At 31.5% G+C, this 18,223-nt stretch overlaps 1 protein-coding gene across 4 annotated transcripts in view; it reads left to right on the top strand.

Moving 5' to 3' along the window:
- Positions 1-18,223, top strand: part of LOC126771187 (rho GTPase-activating protein conundrum) — an 86,430-nt gene that overhangs the window by 50,504 nt on the left and 17,703 nt on the right. The window contains exon 1 of one of the 4 annotated variants that reach the window (XM_050490963.1): positions 13,749-14,175. The exons of the other annotated variants lie outside the window; for them this stretch is intronic. Coding sequence (XP_050346920.1) covers positions 14,127-14,175 — 49 coding nt within the window. The 5' untranslated portion in view covers positions 13,749-14,126. Of the gene's footprint in view, positions 1-13,748; positions 14,176-18,223 lie in introns of those variants that run through there. 4 annotated transcript variants of the gene reach the window in all.

The raw sequence follows: 18,223 nt of genomic DNA, 5'->3' as shown, positions 1-18,223 counted from the left end.
TATTCTGCCTACACAATTTAGAAATTTGTGAAAATTGTGTATCTAATTGCGCTTTGAATCGAAGCCCTTAGACAATACTCGTTTACTATTTATACCAAATTATCTTGTCTATACAACATACACACTAATGTAATCAAACAATACGAGTCTCCAAATATAAATATTGATTACAAAATTAGTTAATTGCTTTATAGCAGGATTTTTTAGGCTTTATTATGTTGGCTTGGATGAAACATATATTTATAACATACTTGGCATCAGGAAACTTACGAAGTTACTCGTAAACGGGTAAACGTTTGAAAATAACTATTTATTAACAGATTTACGTTGAAATATTAAATTTCTTCAATTTCACAGTATAAATCAAATTTATATTTCCTTAAGTCAGTTGATTCGGCTCAGAAAGGAAAGGCATTGCGACCGTTCGACGTAACGGTTGTCATGTGTATATTGAGGGTAGGAATTGACGGTGATCCAATGATGGTCATAGAAATAACTTCTAAATACTTAAGAGAGCTAGTTACTATTTTATGTTCATTCGATAGACATACTATAGTAACTCGTTTCACTACAATAGGACAGACATATTGAGCTATTTTTTTTTAGTTTTATAAATAAATAAAAAAATACTCTATATAATGAAAATTATTTAATATTAGGGAAACAAACATTTACACAATCCTTAAGTAAATAAATCGCGTAAAAAGTACACAAACCAATAAAGTCTCCACAGAAATATTTTATATAGACAGAAAAAATGCGTACATATAATATTTCAAGATACCCCGCCCGACCCCACTACTGCCGTGTTTCACTGTCCCGTTAAGATACGAACTAATGATTGTATTAATAATTGTAGTTTTTCATTGCGATATCTCAAGACATCTCACTAGCAGGAATACTAAAGTGAGATATAATGCTATCAAATACATATGCAGGGCATAATATATTCTTCATAAAATAAAACGATATACACAAGGCATTTTATGAGTGTCAATGTTAAAAGCTTTTAAAACGAACGTCACATAAAATGTACCATAAAAGCACCTTATCAATGGTGAGTACATGATTCAACAAGCGATGACGGTAATATGAGCTTGATAACTTTATTATCTTTTTTAGTCTATTACAAACGAATGTGTACCAAATAAACACAACATAAAAAACGGTATTTGTTTTATGTTCAATATTATACGAAATTATAGTGATAATAATTTCTATTGAATTTATTTAAAAATCGAACGACGTCTCGTTATGAGAGGTACAATTTTCACAATTTAATTCGCAAGTAAGGGGTTTTCATATGTTATGTCCCTTGAGCCTGTAGTCACACTGGCTCACTTACCTTTCAAATCGGAACATAAAAATACTAAGTACTGCTGTTTTGCGGTAGTATATCTGATGAGAGGGTGGTACCTACCCAGACGGACACGTACCACTGCATAATGCCTTATCACTATATGAACCTATGAACCTTTAAAAGGATTAAAAGTTTTACGGTGGAATTCTGTTCCAAAACAAAGGACGCTATTAGCTCATTGTATGTTTAGCTTTGTGGTTATCAAATGCATTTATGTGTATTTTGATCTTTAGCTGTATGGTATAAAGATCATAAAAAATACGAAATTTCTACACGTTGTTTTTTTACACATATTTCGTGGTTGGTTCGCGACGTGGCGTGAATATTACTCGGTGAATTTTTGACGCAATCGCCGAAAAATGTTTTTCATATTAAGCTTAGCATTTTATTTCGAATAAAAACATGCAGTAATATTTCGTTGTATAACTTTAATGTCTTTAAACATAAATTGATTATTAAATGACAAAAAAATAATCTATTTTCAAAACATAATCAAAATAATAACTTTAAACATACATTATAATAAATTTAGATAATTTACTTTCCTGACAAGTTAAATTAAACAAAATTTTATTATGTTACGTCCAATGGAGTAATAAATATAAAGAATAAACTGAAATATAATATTAATAAAAATATTAATTTGTTTTTACGCGTTTCGAGTGAACATATCGTACGAATTTAATTGAAATTATTATAAGTATGTATTTTTCATACAATTTGAATAAGAATTTATCACTTCGAGGTGAAAAAAGGTGTAATGAACTTTTATTTCGTTGAAACCTCTTTGCAGTAAATTATACGATAAGATTGCTGTTGACCTTTAAACATTAGACACTGAAGGTACAGTCATACAGTCAGGTGACGTCACAGATAATTCAGGAAACTCATTTCGATATTGAACCGAGCTAACATAATCCAATGACAAAAAAGCCTTGGTTTTAATTTAAACTAGTCTATTTACTTGTATATTTAAGAAGGTTGCCGATTTAAAGACAAAATCTATTTCATTAAAGAAGACCATCATTCAGTGGTCTTCACTAATGAATATTTTATAATTACTTTTTAAGTAACTAATATGTATGTAAACATTATTGCAGAATTAACAATAATATTATATGAAATGTAGACTAAATAATTTCATAATTTCACTCCATTTGGGAAGGTTATACGTAAATAGGTATATAATTATTGTGGTAAACCAAGGGTAAAAAAGGCAATTTCATGCCGACTAAAGTCGCAAAAATATAATGTATTAATATGAATTATGAGATTAATACAAAAAGCATGTTTTTTTTTAAAGAGAAGCTGTCAAAAATTAATATTTTTGATATTTATTATATTCATAAATTGCTGAATGATTTTTATTTTCATCTTTTAATAAAACGTTAATTGTAAAACAAAAACGCTAACACAAAAAAGGAGTCTTTTCAAATGAAAAGGTTATACACTGGCCGCCAAAAAAATCGACCCACCCGTATTTTTTTACTTACAAAATTGTTATCTTAACTATGCGACGACCTAGGTGGATTGTTTTACTTATGGGACATACATTTAACATTTTATTACCCACTTGATATTGATTTGGAGGAGTTGTAAGTGTTATTGAGGATATTTGGAATATTTTTAAAGTATTGATAAGAAAACGTTACTTTGTGCACAAAGTGCATGATTAGTTTATTTCCAGTTCTTAACGCGGAGTCGTCTCGGTTCGATGTTTATTATTGATTAAGTGTATGAAACTTTGTTGAAACAATAATTTTAATAAGTTTAAACATAAAAAATGGATACTACTGAAGCAGAAGCTGCTCAAGTCGTAGCTCTTATTCATGAGGGTTTAAGTCAGCGAAATGTGGCTAGAACACTAAAATTAAGTCGTTCAGCGGTGCGAAGAGTGTACAAACGCTACTTGGAGACTGGGGAGTATCGCCGGAGACCAGGATCTGGCAGGGGGCGTGTCACGAACCCGACCGATGACCGTTTTATTAGTTTGATGTCTTTAAGAAACCGACATCTTTCGGCTGTTGACGTTCAAGGTAGACTCCGAGAAAGTCGTGGAGTGTCTGTGAGTGAAAATACTGTAAGAAGAAGACTTCGAGAGCAAAACTTAACCCCTCACAAGCCAGCAACAGGACCAAAACTCACAGCATCCCATCGACAAGCAAGACTACAATTTGCTAGGCAGCACGTCGATTGGACACTGGACCAATGGGAGACAGTATTGTTCAGTGATGAAAGCCGAATGTCTCTAGTAGGCTCTGATGGACGACGTAACGTCATGCGAAGGCCAGGAGAACGCTACTCTCAGTGTTGCATTCGAGACAACAGTCCGATTTGGTGGAGGCTCTACAATGTTTTGGGGAGGTATTTCTTTGACGGGACGCACAGAGCTGGTTTTTTTCCGTAATCATGCTGTTAATGCTGAACTTACATAACGGACATTCTGGAGCCTCATGTGATGCCTTACGCTGGATATATTGGGGATAATTTCCAACTTATGCACGACAACGCACGACCTCACGTCGCTAGAATTGTTAAAGACTATCTCAGGGAAGTCGAAATTCCAGTTATGCAGTGGCCAGCCAATAGTCCGGACTTAAACCCGATAGAGCACCTCTGGGACCACCTAAAACGTACGGTTCGAGCACGAAATCCAATTCCAGAAACCCTGAATCAACTGGAAGCTGCCCTAACTGAAGAATGGCAACGGACCCCACAGGAAGACATTAAAAAGCTAATCAGGTCACTTAATAGGCGTGTGATTAGGTCAAGAGGAGGAAACACTCCCTATTAAAGTAAGATTTAGGCACCCAAATTTAAAAACAAACGGCATAATCGTTTTGTACACAAAAAAATAAAATTGCGTAAAATTTTGTGTTTTCGTGTTTTGTCACATATTTACCTAAAAACCTATTTTTTGCGCACTATTTCTGTTTTTGTACAATCCTACAATTGCATTTTTTCATTATCAATCTTAAAAATAAAAATATGTGGTAGTTTAAAACCATACGATAGCTTTTTTACAAAAAATGTAGGTGGGTCGATTTTTTTGGAGGCCAGTGTATTTATATTATATACCTACACACTACAGTGCTGCGGATAATTGTGTTCTATGATCTCATTGTATTATAAGTACATGTTATAAGCACATTTTTCGGCTGTGACCGCTCACGTCCTGGGTCGTCCTACTTATAATTTTATTAGTTGTGTATCAGGGCTGTCCAATTGTACATTAAATCTTATCTATATATGTCTATATTAATATGTATTCGAATATTATTTAGTCTTATATACGTTTGTCATTTTTTTCCAAATAATTTGCATATGAAGCTCGTACCCTTTTTCAATCTTGTAAAAGTATTAAATTGGTCAATGTTGATTTAATTGATTTAAAAAAAATAAGTTTATTATTACACAGTTTTTTTTTTCACTTTGTACAAACATATCGCATTTATTTTTTGTTTAATTTATTAAATTTTTGGGCACTGATCCTGTGTATATACAACTAAATTTTAGTTTGAAACATGCATAGAATGTTGCACGCATCTTAGTAATCATTGTTACAATTCTGTCAATTTTTTTTCCAATAGATTTAATGCGATTTAAAGCTAAATAATAAATTCGTTTTTGTAAGTAAGTATTAAGTTTAAAAAAAATGGCTGTTCTATAACATCTACATATATTGTCTTTGATCTTTACTTCTGGGAATTAGACCTCACTTTGAACGCCTCTGCATGAAAGATATTTATCATAACATGTAGGACGTATATAATAGGCATGTGATATAAGTTTTCTGTTACAAGGCATTAGAGTTTAGTTTCGCCTAGTTCTGAATATAAGACCTTGTTGAATGATTTTAATTAGTTCAATTTCAGTTTATTAAGTCACGGTCTAATTTTAATAGCTGAGTTTTTGTCATTTGAACTCTTGTTTACTTCAAGGTTTGTTTTTTTCTTCATTCTTATAAATTTTTGTCACTATTTAATTAAAAATTGAATACTTAGGTTTTTGTTATTTACGTCTTGCATTATTTGTTTTTAATATATTCAAGGTGAATTATATAGATTACATTTGATAAAAAGTTTCATTATTGTTCTATTTTTTAGATTTGCATCAGACAATTTGATGCAAATCTTTGTGATGACAAATTTGAATTGCTATTTTTTGTGTCGCATTATCTCTCCAGCGCTATTTATTTATTTATAGAGATAGCAACACCACTAATTGAACAGTATTAAAACTCTATAATATGACAAACAAAAAAAAAATAATTTCCACCAGTTTGACCCCAACTCTTTTAGGTAAACTTTTGCTGGTGGATTGCTCTCTTACCATTATACGGATGGTTAATAAGCTTACGTGGTCTTTCGTAGTAATTAATCGATGCTTTTAATAAAAAAAAAAAAAAAAACATTAGTTGGCTCTTTACGGCTTCGAACGTTCGAAATTAGGTTGCACTTCTCTATTGGAACAACACGAAATATCTAACAAAGTATAAGCATATATATATATATATATATACGTATAGTAAACATTGGTAATATAAAAAGGGTGGCTTTATATAAATGACAAATCAAATCTGTATTAGATTAAACTGCACTAACTGGATTATGATCGACACAACGAGGAAAATTATATGTAATTATATAACATCTCCACGCTACTTCTCACAAACTTGATATTAGTATATAGAAGGAGCTCAAAACGAAGAAATAGCAACTTTATTCATGCAAATAAATATAATAGGAAGTGCTCACTCGAATGCACGTCCGACAGCCAATATCAATAGACCGTTAGCATTGTACGGACGGTAGCGGTGAGAGTAATCGATTGTTTGCACACAATGCTTCATTGTACTCGATATCTTTATTTTCTTTATCTGTGTTCATCGAGATCTGTTTTATCTGTTTACACTAATTTAGGCGCCAAACTCGCGTCTCAACGGCTTTTAGTGTTATATTGATGTTTATTTATTATGGTTTATAAGCCATTAAGTTGTATTTAATGAAATATTCATAAAGTATTGTTAAATTAATAAATATGGTGATACTTAAAATTAAAATGTCATTTACAAATAATTTTTTGACAATACTTTACGGAAGTGATAAATTAAGGAACCTTGGAAGAGTCATTACAAAGAATTTCATGTTGTTTAGAAAGAGATTAAGATAAAATGTACTCGTATTTGCGTTTAACCTTGGTGGTAGGCGTCATTCTTGTTACCATATTTAGAGGATAGTATAGAATAAAATTAACTAAAAATCACCTTGTCAGTTAGTAAATAAATTGTAAAATGAACTTCAGCAAATCTGTATAAGCGCCATGTAGCAGCGAATGGGCTCTCTCGGTTATACATGTGTGTGTCTATCTATGTGTGTGTGTAATGTTTTGTCCTTTTCACCAATATAACATGGTACCATATATTCAGAATGCTATTCGATATTAATTAGAAATCAAGAATCACAATATTTGTAGACAGTAGTCAAGTCTCACGGGCTCTTGGAAATAAGCCGACCACTTTCACGTGGGAGACTTCATTGTCTCCTACAATGGAGGAGATACATATATCATGTAACCACACAAGAATGAGTCTTATCAGAAACAAGAAGAGGTCATATTGCTTTAACATGAATTTAATTTAATATTAACATATAAAGCAAAATGTTTTTGTAGATTATTTATATTAGACAAGCGATCTGTTCTGCTTTTGAATGTTTGTGTCAATTATGTTTATATGTGTTATCCTTACATAATATTTTTGCTTTTTTTGGTATGGCAAAATTTCATCCGATAAATGTAGGTTTTTTCTCCATGTTTTCATTCGCGTGCACGAGATGATTTCGTTTACCAACACCTAATAAACCCTAAACTGACTTTCTTAAAATTCGAAAAGAGTGCCATAGATTATACGTTAACAGGCGGCCACGTCATACACCTTGTCATTTGTTATTTTTTTTTAAATAAATTTCTGTCTCAGCATAATAAAATACCAACGATGTTTAACTTATGTTTTTGTTATAGTTAAAATATAATTGTTATCTATACTGGACGTACTTTTTTGTAATTGATTATATATTTTACATTACAATCATACAACAGCTCAGTAGATAAGTCAATGGTAAAGTATTTAAATGGCATGTTTTAATAGTCAATTCCACGAAACATATCTGCTCTGTTTTAAAACGGTAATTGTAATAAAATTTTCCTCTAATCACTTTACGTATTCAAGTATTCTCACTTGGCTGTATGAGTAATTACTTACCTATCTTGGCATAGTTTTTTTGTGAACTCAACCTAAAATATTTTTAAATAAAATTTGACTTGAATAATAGAAATATATATTTTAGATAAGATTTCGCAATTGAAGTAACTAATAAAATTAATAATTTCGTCTGTCAAGTTTTTATCGTATTCCGAAGGTTGTTCTAAAACAAGGAAAGATAAAGTGCCTAAATATAGCTGTCCTGGTTCCGTTTTTCTGATTGAACGAGATTATCATCGCGTGAATTGTAAGGAAGAATATATATATATATAAGCGGGCGTTTAGGGCTTTGAAATGAGTTAAGAACATACGTCTTCTGGATAATTCAGGTTGTTCACCGTCAAGGCTCAGCGACGTCAGTTTTTCCCATGTGGTTATTACTATGAGAACTTAAGTCTATTGCCCTTACAGAAGCTATATTTAAATCACACTGAACAGAATTTAGAATTCTTTGATAAGTACGAGATTAATAAATAAAAATTGAGTTTTAGATTTCAGCATTCAAATAAGTTTAAAATTTGAAATTTACAACCAATTCCTTGAAATATTATGTTATTTCCGTGTCTTGGTAGACATATAACACTAAATTATCATATTCCTCAGTTTGAATACGATGTGCGAGAAAATATGACATAATTATTGACATTATTATTATTTCTCAGTATGAAAAAAGCTTGACTTACACTATGACTGCTTCTTTGTTGTTATTTTTCAATTTTAAATATAGAATCACTATTAAGTCGTTTAAAAAAGAGGTCGCTTTCGTTTATTTTTAATGTGTCAAAATTGTCTAAATCTAAATCATTTTAGTTTGATATCCTGATATATCGTCTTATCGCTGCATTATCTTCGATGAACTGGTTGATTAGCAATTTAAAATAACTGTTATCTAAACATAATCCAATTTCAGCGTTACGACATTTATACATGAAATGGTTTAATTAATTTTCAAGGGTATTGACCTAAATTTGTGAATTTAATAAAATAAATATCGAGAATTTGTTTTATTAAACTATTTAAGTTAAACTGTATTAATAACAATATGATATTATTTAAGGAGAAAAATAATGTAAACAATGAGCTTCATAAAGATGGTTAGACCAAATTTCCAAGAGACGATGATGATATGATAGACAATTTACGTAGTTTTTTTTTTGAAAGATTAAATAATGATATTGTAGCAAAAAGTTCTTGCTATAAAAACAATATCTAACAATTCAGTGATGCGCAATCTAAGTTGGCCGGTCTGAATTAGAATTATTGACTCGCAAGTGCAACAGTCAAAATAACGATCATCGATGAATTATTTCATATGACAATATGACGTAGTAGTATATTCACAGCTCTAATTGTCTGCCTCACTCCACAAATTGGTTCTTATAGACTAATTTAACCGGCCAACTTATATCGCGCGTAAAAGGAAATATTTTTTCTTGATTCTTGAATATGTTTTGAATGAATACAAAATGATCATATCAAGCCAACGTGAATTAACAGTAAGTCTAAAACTACGTTGCATGTTAGCAAAAATTTTAAAGTACATTGAGATGGTAGGTACCACCCACTCATCAGATATTCTACCGCAAAACAGCAGTACTTGTTATTGTTGTGTTCCGGTTTGAAGGGTGAGTGAGCCAGTGTAATTACAGGCACAAGGGACATAATCCCAATATAATAATACAATAAACCCCAAGGTTGGTGGCGCATTGGCTATGTAAAAGATGGTTGACATTTCTTACAATGAAAAATAATGTCTAAGGGCGTTTGGTGACCACTTGCCATCAATGTCCCATATGCTCAACCACAGTCCTATTATATATAAAAAAAAAGATATAACCATACAGTTTTCTTATAATTTTTTATACATGCAATATAACTTAACAAAGCAAATCATGTTCGCCTAGCGACAGCAGTCACGCCGAGGTATGCATTACGATATGTGAGGAGCATTAGTTTTTTATAACAATGCCAGGAGAACTTGACAATGTTATACGTGATAGGAATGTCATTTATGCCTGATATGTGAATCTTAAAAGGAAGTGATATTAAAAGCGGCTTCGGTTACAAGATGAATAATTCGTGATGATGAAGAAGAACACTAGGGAAAAAGTGAATGGAAAAACACATACCAGAAAGAAAGAAAGGCAAACTTTATTTGGGACATGAGCTGATATTCCAGACATATAATATTAACTAAAATATTTTTAAAAGCAAGAGGACATTTAAAAAGAATCAAGTTTCGAATACATACATAATATATCTTTATTTTTCCTAATTATATATTCGAACGAAGTCTACGGATAATAATTATTAACAGACTGATAGGTTACGTAAACCGGAATCACCAAATGCTAAATAAAATAAAAACCTTGGCCTACCGACTGTCATTTCGAATTTGTCTCCTTAACCTGCTTCGTTATCCGCCGGATATTATTAGCCTTCACCTAATCCATTATCCAAACACTCAGGTGCGTGTCTACCAGATCTGTTCCTCCCAAATCCATATATCAGCATGTTATTAGTTAGCGAAATCGTGGAATTCTCATTCACGTCAGGTACAGCGCTCGATGCCCCCCTTTGTAAAGTCCATTTGACCGAGTTAACGGTGCATACTTTTTAATTGTGACCTAGCGCGTGGTACTTATGAGTTTATAACTATAGTATAATTTACATATATATTCTTTTGTTAGTTAAAATAAAATATAAAAATATTTATAATACAAGCTGGTTTGTTACAGTCGCAATACGTGGACGATGTTATTTATTTGATTACATCGATGTTTAAATATTTTTTATTTTTTTTTAAATTGAAATACTTTTTTCTTACTTTCTTCTTTTTTATTAACATTAAAGATTTTTGTCAACATACAAATCAAAATTGAAAATTCAAGACCGCATGGCAAGCATATTATCAGGACTGAATCGCAATTCCGATTCTCTTGGATTAAAATGAGTCAAATGTCAAGACAAAAACAGTACATACATTATAATGCATACAATATGTACTATGTTATATATTAATGTAGACCCACATTTAATAAGTTGTACAATATGTGAATATTTATTCGAAATTACGCGCATTTAAATTACCCCTCTTCTACTAGAACCGAAAATAGAATTCGTGTCATTATTAGGTAATGATTACGTAGTTATGACATTGAATGTATTTTTAATATTTTTAAAGTAGTTTGCCAATAATAAACCTATGTATTATTATACTCAGCCTACGCAAAATGTAACAATAATTTAAATTTTATTAGTAATGTTCCCAAAATAGAGAAAGAAAATAATATACTTGTAATAATAAATGTACGATGCTAAAAAGAGGAAAGTGTAATAAAAGAAATTAGGCAGGTCAGATGTTACTAATATAATATGTAAGTCCGGAAATATTAAAATTAATGTTCTTATTTTCGCTAATTTATCTGTACGTAATTATTCTAAAGAGGTCATAGTGTTTTGTAATACTGGCAATGTGCAAAAAGTGACTAGTAACTAAAGATAAACATAAACGCAAAATCAAGAACAGTTACAGTACAAATATTCATGTTATACATATACATACATATTATATATAAACGAATATAAACTTTTGTGATTAAACTGAAATATTAAGATCTGAAACATAAGAAGAAACATATCTTTTTTTATTGACGTGTCGGTTAATTAATAGTCGTCTTTCTCATGAATTATGTTTACACGCTAACTTACATTTATTATGCGCAGTGTGACCATCCATCGTTTTCGATCTTACTACTTTATAATATTAATTGATTTTACTCCATAAACCTTTGTTGTGCTCCGTCGCAAAATAAAAGCCGTCAGCCCATTAATGCACATAATAAAAGTATTATTACTTATATTAGCCAGTAATTATCTATTGTTCTGTTGTTGTTTACTCTGTGGTCGTTTAATTAAGACATTAGCTTTTTCGTTACTTAAGCGATTTTAGTTGTAAGTTTTATTTTGTACCAGTGTTTCTGGCTGAACGGTTCACATATTATTTAAAATTTCTGGTGTGCTCTGTTATTATAGTCATATATTAATTTATAATATATTTTTTTGCAATAAATGAAGATTAAAGTGATTTATTAAATATGGTAGTCGTTCTTAAGTTTAGGACTACGGAATTTTTGCAAATTTTGGATTTTGGTAAGTTTTTTTATTCAACAAATTTTATTATATACAATTAATTTTAACTATAAATATGTGTTTATTAAAAAAATATTTTTATTTATAAATTACATTTTTAGTCTGAACTAAAGTGTACGAAATAACATCATTCGAAATTTGAATTGTTTACAGTCTATGGGCAGTATAAAAATAGTTGGCTTATTTTTCCGTACATATGACGACGATGACGTTGCACCAACGTAGTTTTATGTTATGTGCGAAATAAAATTAACCCGTCTAGACGCTGGACGCATGTTGACACGCATATGATTGCATCTCGTATTCATTGCCCGACTAATTTTATGATTCGATCGATTGTAATACAATCCAGCTAATAAATAACTTCAAGCTTTTTTACAGTTTCGGAATTAGGTTTAAGGGTATGCATACTGATAGTTTAGGACTTACATTAGAATTAATAGGTGATTTATACAAAATAGAATAAAAATTATATAATATACGCAAGTAACAGATAAAAAAATCAACGAATAAAAAAACTCGTAAAATGACACGGACAAAATTCTGTGATAATACAAATATATAGCTAGAACAGTAACAATGTCAAGAGAAATTAGACATATTTTGACGCTTAAGTTAATATTTACTATAAACATTATGAACTGTTTCCGGGAACCATTTGAACCATATCGGACCAAATATAAATAGACCACGGAGAATATTTAGTATACTGATATTGAATTGCCTCGTTAGTTTAGTGGCACCAGGCTGCATTTTCCTAGATATTCTGAGGTCCTGGGTTTGTATAACAAGCCGGTTTAGCACAAAGTTGTTTGATATTTCTTCCCAAAATTCTAAACACCTGCCCGGAGTTACAAAATTTTCAATGCTAGCTTCCTGAACCTCTGAAAACACGTTAAGTTTATGGGTTAGCGCCTGATCTATTACCCGTCGTGTCGGATTGTGATTGAGTTATATATGTGTGTTACACACTCACCTGTACACTGTAATAACATCTGTGCAGATATTATTAATAAACCGCGTCATCTGGGAGTTTATTCGCTTTCTTTATATAATCACTACATATTATAAAACAAATTGCTAAACAGACAGGCAGACGCGGTGCCGTCGCCGAATCTGTTGGCACGCGATAAACTCAAAAAACCCTGAACGGATTTTCATTAGGTTTTCACCGATGGACCGAGTGATTTATGAGGAAAGTTTAGGTGATAAGTCATTAACGTTTTGTGTTAATTAGTTGAAATATGAGGACAATTGTAGAAGATATCGGAAAAATCATACCGATTGGTAACTTTACTGGTGTGCGCCGCGTAATTCAATAATTACATACAACGTTTAGGAGACTCTTATTCTACCCGTGCGAAGTCGGGTTACTAGTTTTGTATAAAAGTTAGTTACTGTGATTAGATAACTTTTTAGATAAAAATAACTTATTCACAATGTTTTTCGTTCGTACATGAAATAAACTAGTATTAGAACTGTGTTTATGTTACGTTTAGTTTTTTCTCAAATATTATTCTTTAGGAATATTATTATAAACGACAACACGGAAAAGAATAAATGTTTATTTAAATGATTATTCTTATTGATACATTATACTCTGAGATAAGACGACGAATAATATAGGGTACTTAGGGTAGCAAACATGTTTCCTAATCACCTAACATTTACGTTTAGTCGAAGATACAATAGCAATCGAGATAAGGTCCTTGTTGGCATTTGAAGTTTCAAATTATTATTATTATACCTAATGAACCGATTACTGAACGTGACGTTCATTGATGGAATTTTATGAATGAGGCGTTCAACTCATTTGAAATATTTTTTCACATCTTTATAAGAGTAAATTTCGATCGAGTCTATAAATATAAGACCATAATAAACTCAAACGCAAACTTTGTATGCCCACGCGCAGTCTCACGCGCGCCGCGACGCGCGATACGCGAAGAAGCGTCATACAATACCGAGTGTCACTTTTCATTAACAAGGCATATGTGCATCCTTTTCTAGTCGACTGGTAAATGAAAGATGGCGTTATAACTACGTGACCGTTTTTCAGCTGCAAAATCGTGTCGTTTATTCGTTTGCCACTATATAAAAAACATATTCTACGAATGCGAATATTTTCGTAAGAACTCACGTTTGCGTTTTACAATTGACTCAGTACACCCACTAATGTGTATTTCATTTGAAACCTTACACAGGAGCCCACTCATATTTGCGTGGCTTTTTCAAACAATTGAATCGGAACATTCGTTTGTAACGGATTGTCGTCAATACGCGGCAAATTAAATTAACAATTGACGAAGAAATAACCTGAATTATTACAATTGAAAACCACCTACTGTGTTAATGTGTGTTATGGGAGCACTATGCCGATTTCACGCCAAATACGTTATCGGTGAGTGATCATAGAGCGTTTTTTGTCATGCTGGTATCGTCAATATATCAGGCTAATCTATGCGTCTGGTACGTTTTCATGGCTGAATCCACTGATCCACTGAAGCGAGCTTGATGACATTTCCTATGAAGTAAGATAAAATCCCAAGGACTAGTACTTTTTCAATCTACAACCTGCTCAATCTAATTTCTATCACGCTGGCGAAGCTGCGGATGAAAACTACTTTAAACTAAGTTTACCGAATATGTCTGAAGATTCGGTCCCGCTTCGAACGCTGGGTAGGCTCGATAAAAGTTATTAGGTTTCTGTTACACATTTATTATATTACATTTGTCAGTAACAACCTGTGCCTGAAAAGCACAACCAAGCTTGACATCTTTAAAAAATGAAACTTTTTTTTAAACGGCAATCCTTGTTATCTTCGTACATATTTCTGTTCATTATTCGTAGCTGTAAGCAAAAGCCAATGGTAGCTTTTGAATAACATCTTATACACTATTCCACTATCCGTAAATAAACATGTTTTTTTGTATAAAAACTGGACTAAACTGGACGTAAGATAGCCAAATATTTTTTCCCATAAAGATTGCAGATTTGCGGTTTTGGTTTCACAATACAAAGAAATAATTTAAGGATGATCTAAGGTCTTCTAGGTAAGAATGTATTAAGGTATACGTCTACTTTCCACGGCATTGGTTTATACTTTCGAAAAAAAGTCTGAATTCAATCCAACTCATGCCAGGTTTCCTCACGATCATTTCGTTCACTACAGAGCACAAGAAGAATTATGAAAACTCAGTGGTGAACCTTGAAATTTAAATCGTCACGACAAAAGATTATTTGTGAAAAATATGATGATGATTATGTCCACTTGACCCTTATCTGCCACGATGGCCCTTCTTGCTTTCTAAGGCACGGCAGTGTGCACAATTCCTATTTCCAGACTCCGGATAGACTACTGAGAATTTGAGATAGAAAAACTCAAAAACTTTTTATCGGGCCGACCTGAGGTTTGAACCCAGGACCTGGAAATCTGCTGCCTTATCTAGCCTAGGTCTAGCCACCAAACCAACGAGGCAGTCAAAATTATGATATGATTTATTTAAATAACTAATCGATTAAAATATTTAAATACGGTTCCAACACAAAAATAAATTGTTAAGATTTTAGTTATTGGTAATTATAAATAAGACAATAATTATTATAATTAAAACAAGTCGACGTGTTCTCCTTTTTAAAGAAATGTAAGGCCATTTTGAAACATATTTACTCACGATGTTGCCATATTATAAAGATAAACCTAATTATCATTATGATTTCGTAACAATAAAGTGTTATTGTTCTGCTTAACTTGATCGTGAACAAGATTCTCTTCGCTTCGAGTTTTCATTTTAAAATATAAAATAAATATATGTTACATACAAAATGTTCTGCCACGTTGTTTTAATAAATTTCTCTTGCTGCTGATATTTTGCAATGTATCATATTAAAAATTATATTAAAAGTAGCGATTGGTTTTATTTATACTTTTACAATTTAAAAATATTTAAAGATAATAAATTGTATTATATAATCTGATTTGAATAACATATTTATATGTATGTAATGTGATTTGTGGATACGTTTCTATGAAACGATTTATTCTAAAACCAAAATTGCACACCTAAAATACATATGCATATAAAGTTTTTTTATGTTCGCCACAACAGTTGGTTAGGTACTTAACAAACTGTCTTTGTCTAACCAAGTCTAAACAAATATCCTTTAATATGTTTATGTGTTTAATCTCTGCACAATTTCTCCGAGTGCATCGAGCGCACTAGCGGTTTTATTCGGATGTTTCGTTGTCTAAAAATAGTTGAGTTTCGACCAAACAAATAACATCCTATGCCGACTAAAATAAACCAGTCCGCCTCCGTACTGAACTGTGAACAACGCCCTTATGCCAACACACATAGACATTATAATAACAGATAAAAAATAGAACAAAGAAAACAGATTATTAATCACGGGAAAAGGACGTAATAATAAACTTTTTGAGAGATTCATTATATGTAATAACTAACCTTAATTTTAGTCAATATTAATCTATCTAAAGAATTATTCATTTTATTTTATTTAAGATATTCACTACCACTAAAAATATAATGCTCAAACGTTGAGATCAATGTATTTAAGCCGTATTTTATCGACATAGTTGTATCGAATTTGTTCAAAGTTCATACCAAGTAAAGTTACAAAATAAAGTTAAAAGACTTTACGACGACAACGTTTCCTTAAATAAAATGTCTTTGTTACTAATGCTGATGGTGTTGGTTTATGAAAAACAAAGGATATTGACATCCAAGTATTAAATCTACGAGCACTTGTTGATATTGTACACATTGCCCGGTAAATACGAGTTGGTAAATTCTCAGCTCAGATATGATAAATATCTTGTTTGAAATCAGTCCACGTCCAGTCTTATACGTATCAGACGAACGTAAACAAAGACATCCGTCTTTTTAAACCGAGACAGTTCCTTTGAAGGAGGAAAACGAACAACTTATGCAGGCATACTTAAAGGCAAAACGAAGCAGTATTTGGTAAGCGTTAAACGCTGACTCAGAAGCTATTTATGAGTGCATGGTAACGATCCTTATTAGGGTTGGTTTAATTGTATTGTTTCTGCTAAAATGTTTATCTTGTTTATATTATCTGTAAATAAATTATCGAGAAGTCCGGTGCAACAAATCATTTATTATTTAAATTTTAACAATAGTATATTCAGTTTTAATAATAGTTATAGTAATAACAATTTATAAAAAATAACGCTCGTATAAAACAAATTATTTTTATACGAGCGTTATTTTTTTATTATTAAATTTCAATATTATTGAAGCGTCAATAGCGCAATGGTTTTCGGGCCGCCTAGGCCGCTATTGTTGTGCGCATTCCTAACACAGGCCTTACGCTTAATTAAACGGTAAATACTCCATAGCGTATATAAAGTCGACTGCACTTTTTGTAAGCTGTTCATATGATTTATATTTCTCAAGAAATAAGCTCAGTAACATTTTCCTGCGTTCTAAATTACAATAATGCAATTAAAACGTTTTTTAATCTTTCTTAAAGATTCTTATTTGAATATTATTAAGTGTAGACTTAATTTATATAAAAAATATTACAAGATCCAATAAATATTTAAGAAAATCGGTTCATTTTCGCTAGTATTCTATAACTTTTTCATTGTAATTAACCAGCCAGCAAAATTAATCGAGAGTAGGCGTATCAGAAACATGGATCGTAAAAGGAGGTTCCATTAAACGGAGTCCGTTATTTGTGATCTTATGATTTCATCTGCTGTATTTACTTATTGTTCCGTTATATAGGCAATTATAGGTAAGTAGAATAATGATGAAAGTATGTACAATATTTTCCTTTCTAATACAAGTTTTTTTTTAAATCTATTGTTGGCAATTTATGACAGTAATTTTTGTTACATGCTATAGCGGTAATATTTTGTATTTCACTTACCATGTACACGTACAGTATACAATTAGAAATTAACTGCATTTGAAATTAATAATATTTTCTGATGTAAATTTAAACAAAAATGTTATCGGTTCTTATTAGTGATCTAGAATATAGCAGATCGTTGAACTGTCGGTCTTGTAAAATAACAATTGAAAATTTCCTTTGTTTAGTAACTCATCATTTGGTAACCCTTTATTACGAATCGGGGCAGCGTGTTAGCTGTATGCGAGAATAATCTGACACTTGACAGACTTACGGCCTTGATTGATGGAGATACCTAAAAAAATCCTTTTATTAAACACTTCAATATTTTAAACTTATTGATCTCATATGCGTCGTCTCTTTTGTACGTGACATTGGCATATTTTGCGCTCAACTAGCACAGATAATAGCCAGAAAAAAAAATCCTTAGTCGACTTTTAAGACACCCACTGGCTAGGATGGGCGGACTTTAATCTACTCAGCCAGACCCACACGACCTATAAACCTACTTGAAATAAATATTTGATTGTCAGGTAATTTGATTTGGCTA

This window comes from Nymphalis io, chromosome 1 (genome assembly GCF_905147045.1).
Source record: "Nymphalis io chromosome 1, ilAglIoxx1.1, whole genome shotgun sequence".
In the NCBI taxonomy this organism is placed as follows: domain Eukaryota; kingdom Metazoa; phylum Arthropoda; class Insecta; order Lepidoptera; family Nymphalidae; genus Nymphalis; species Nymphalis io.
The sequence above is the reverse complement of the archived record's forward strand: the minus strand, read 5'-3'. Positions and strand labels throughout refer to the sequence as shown.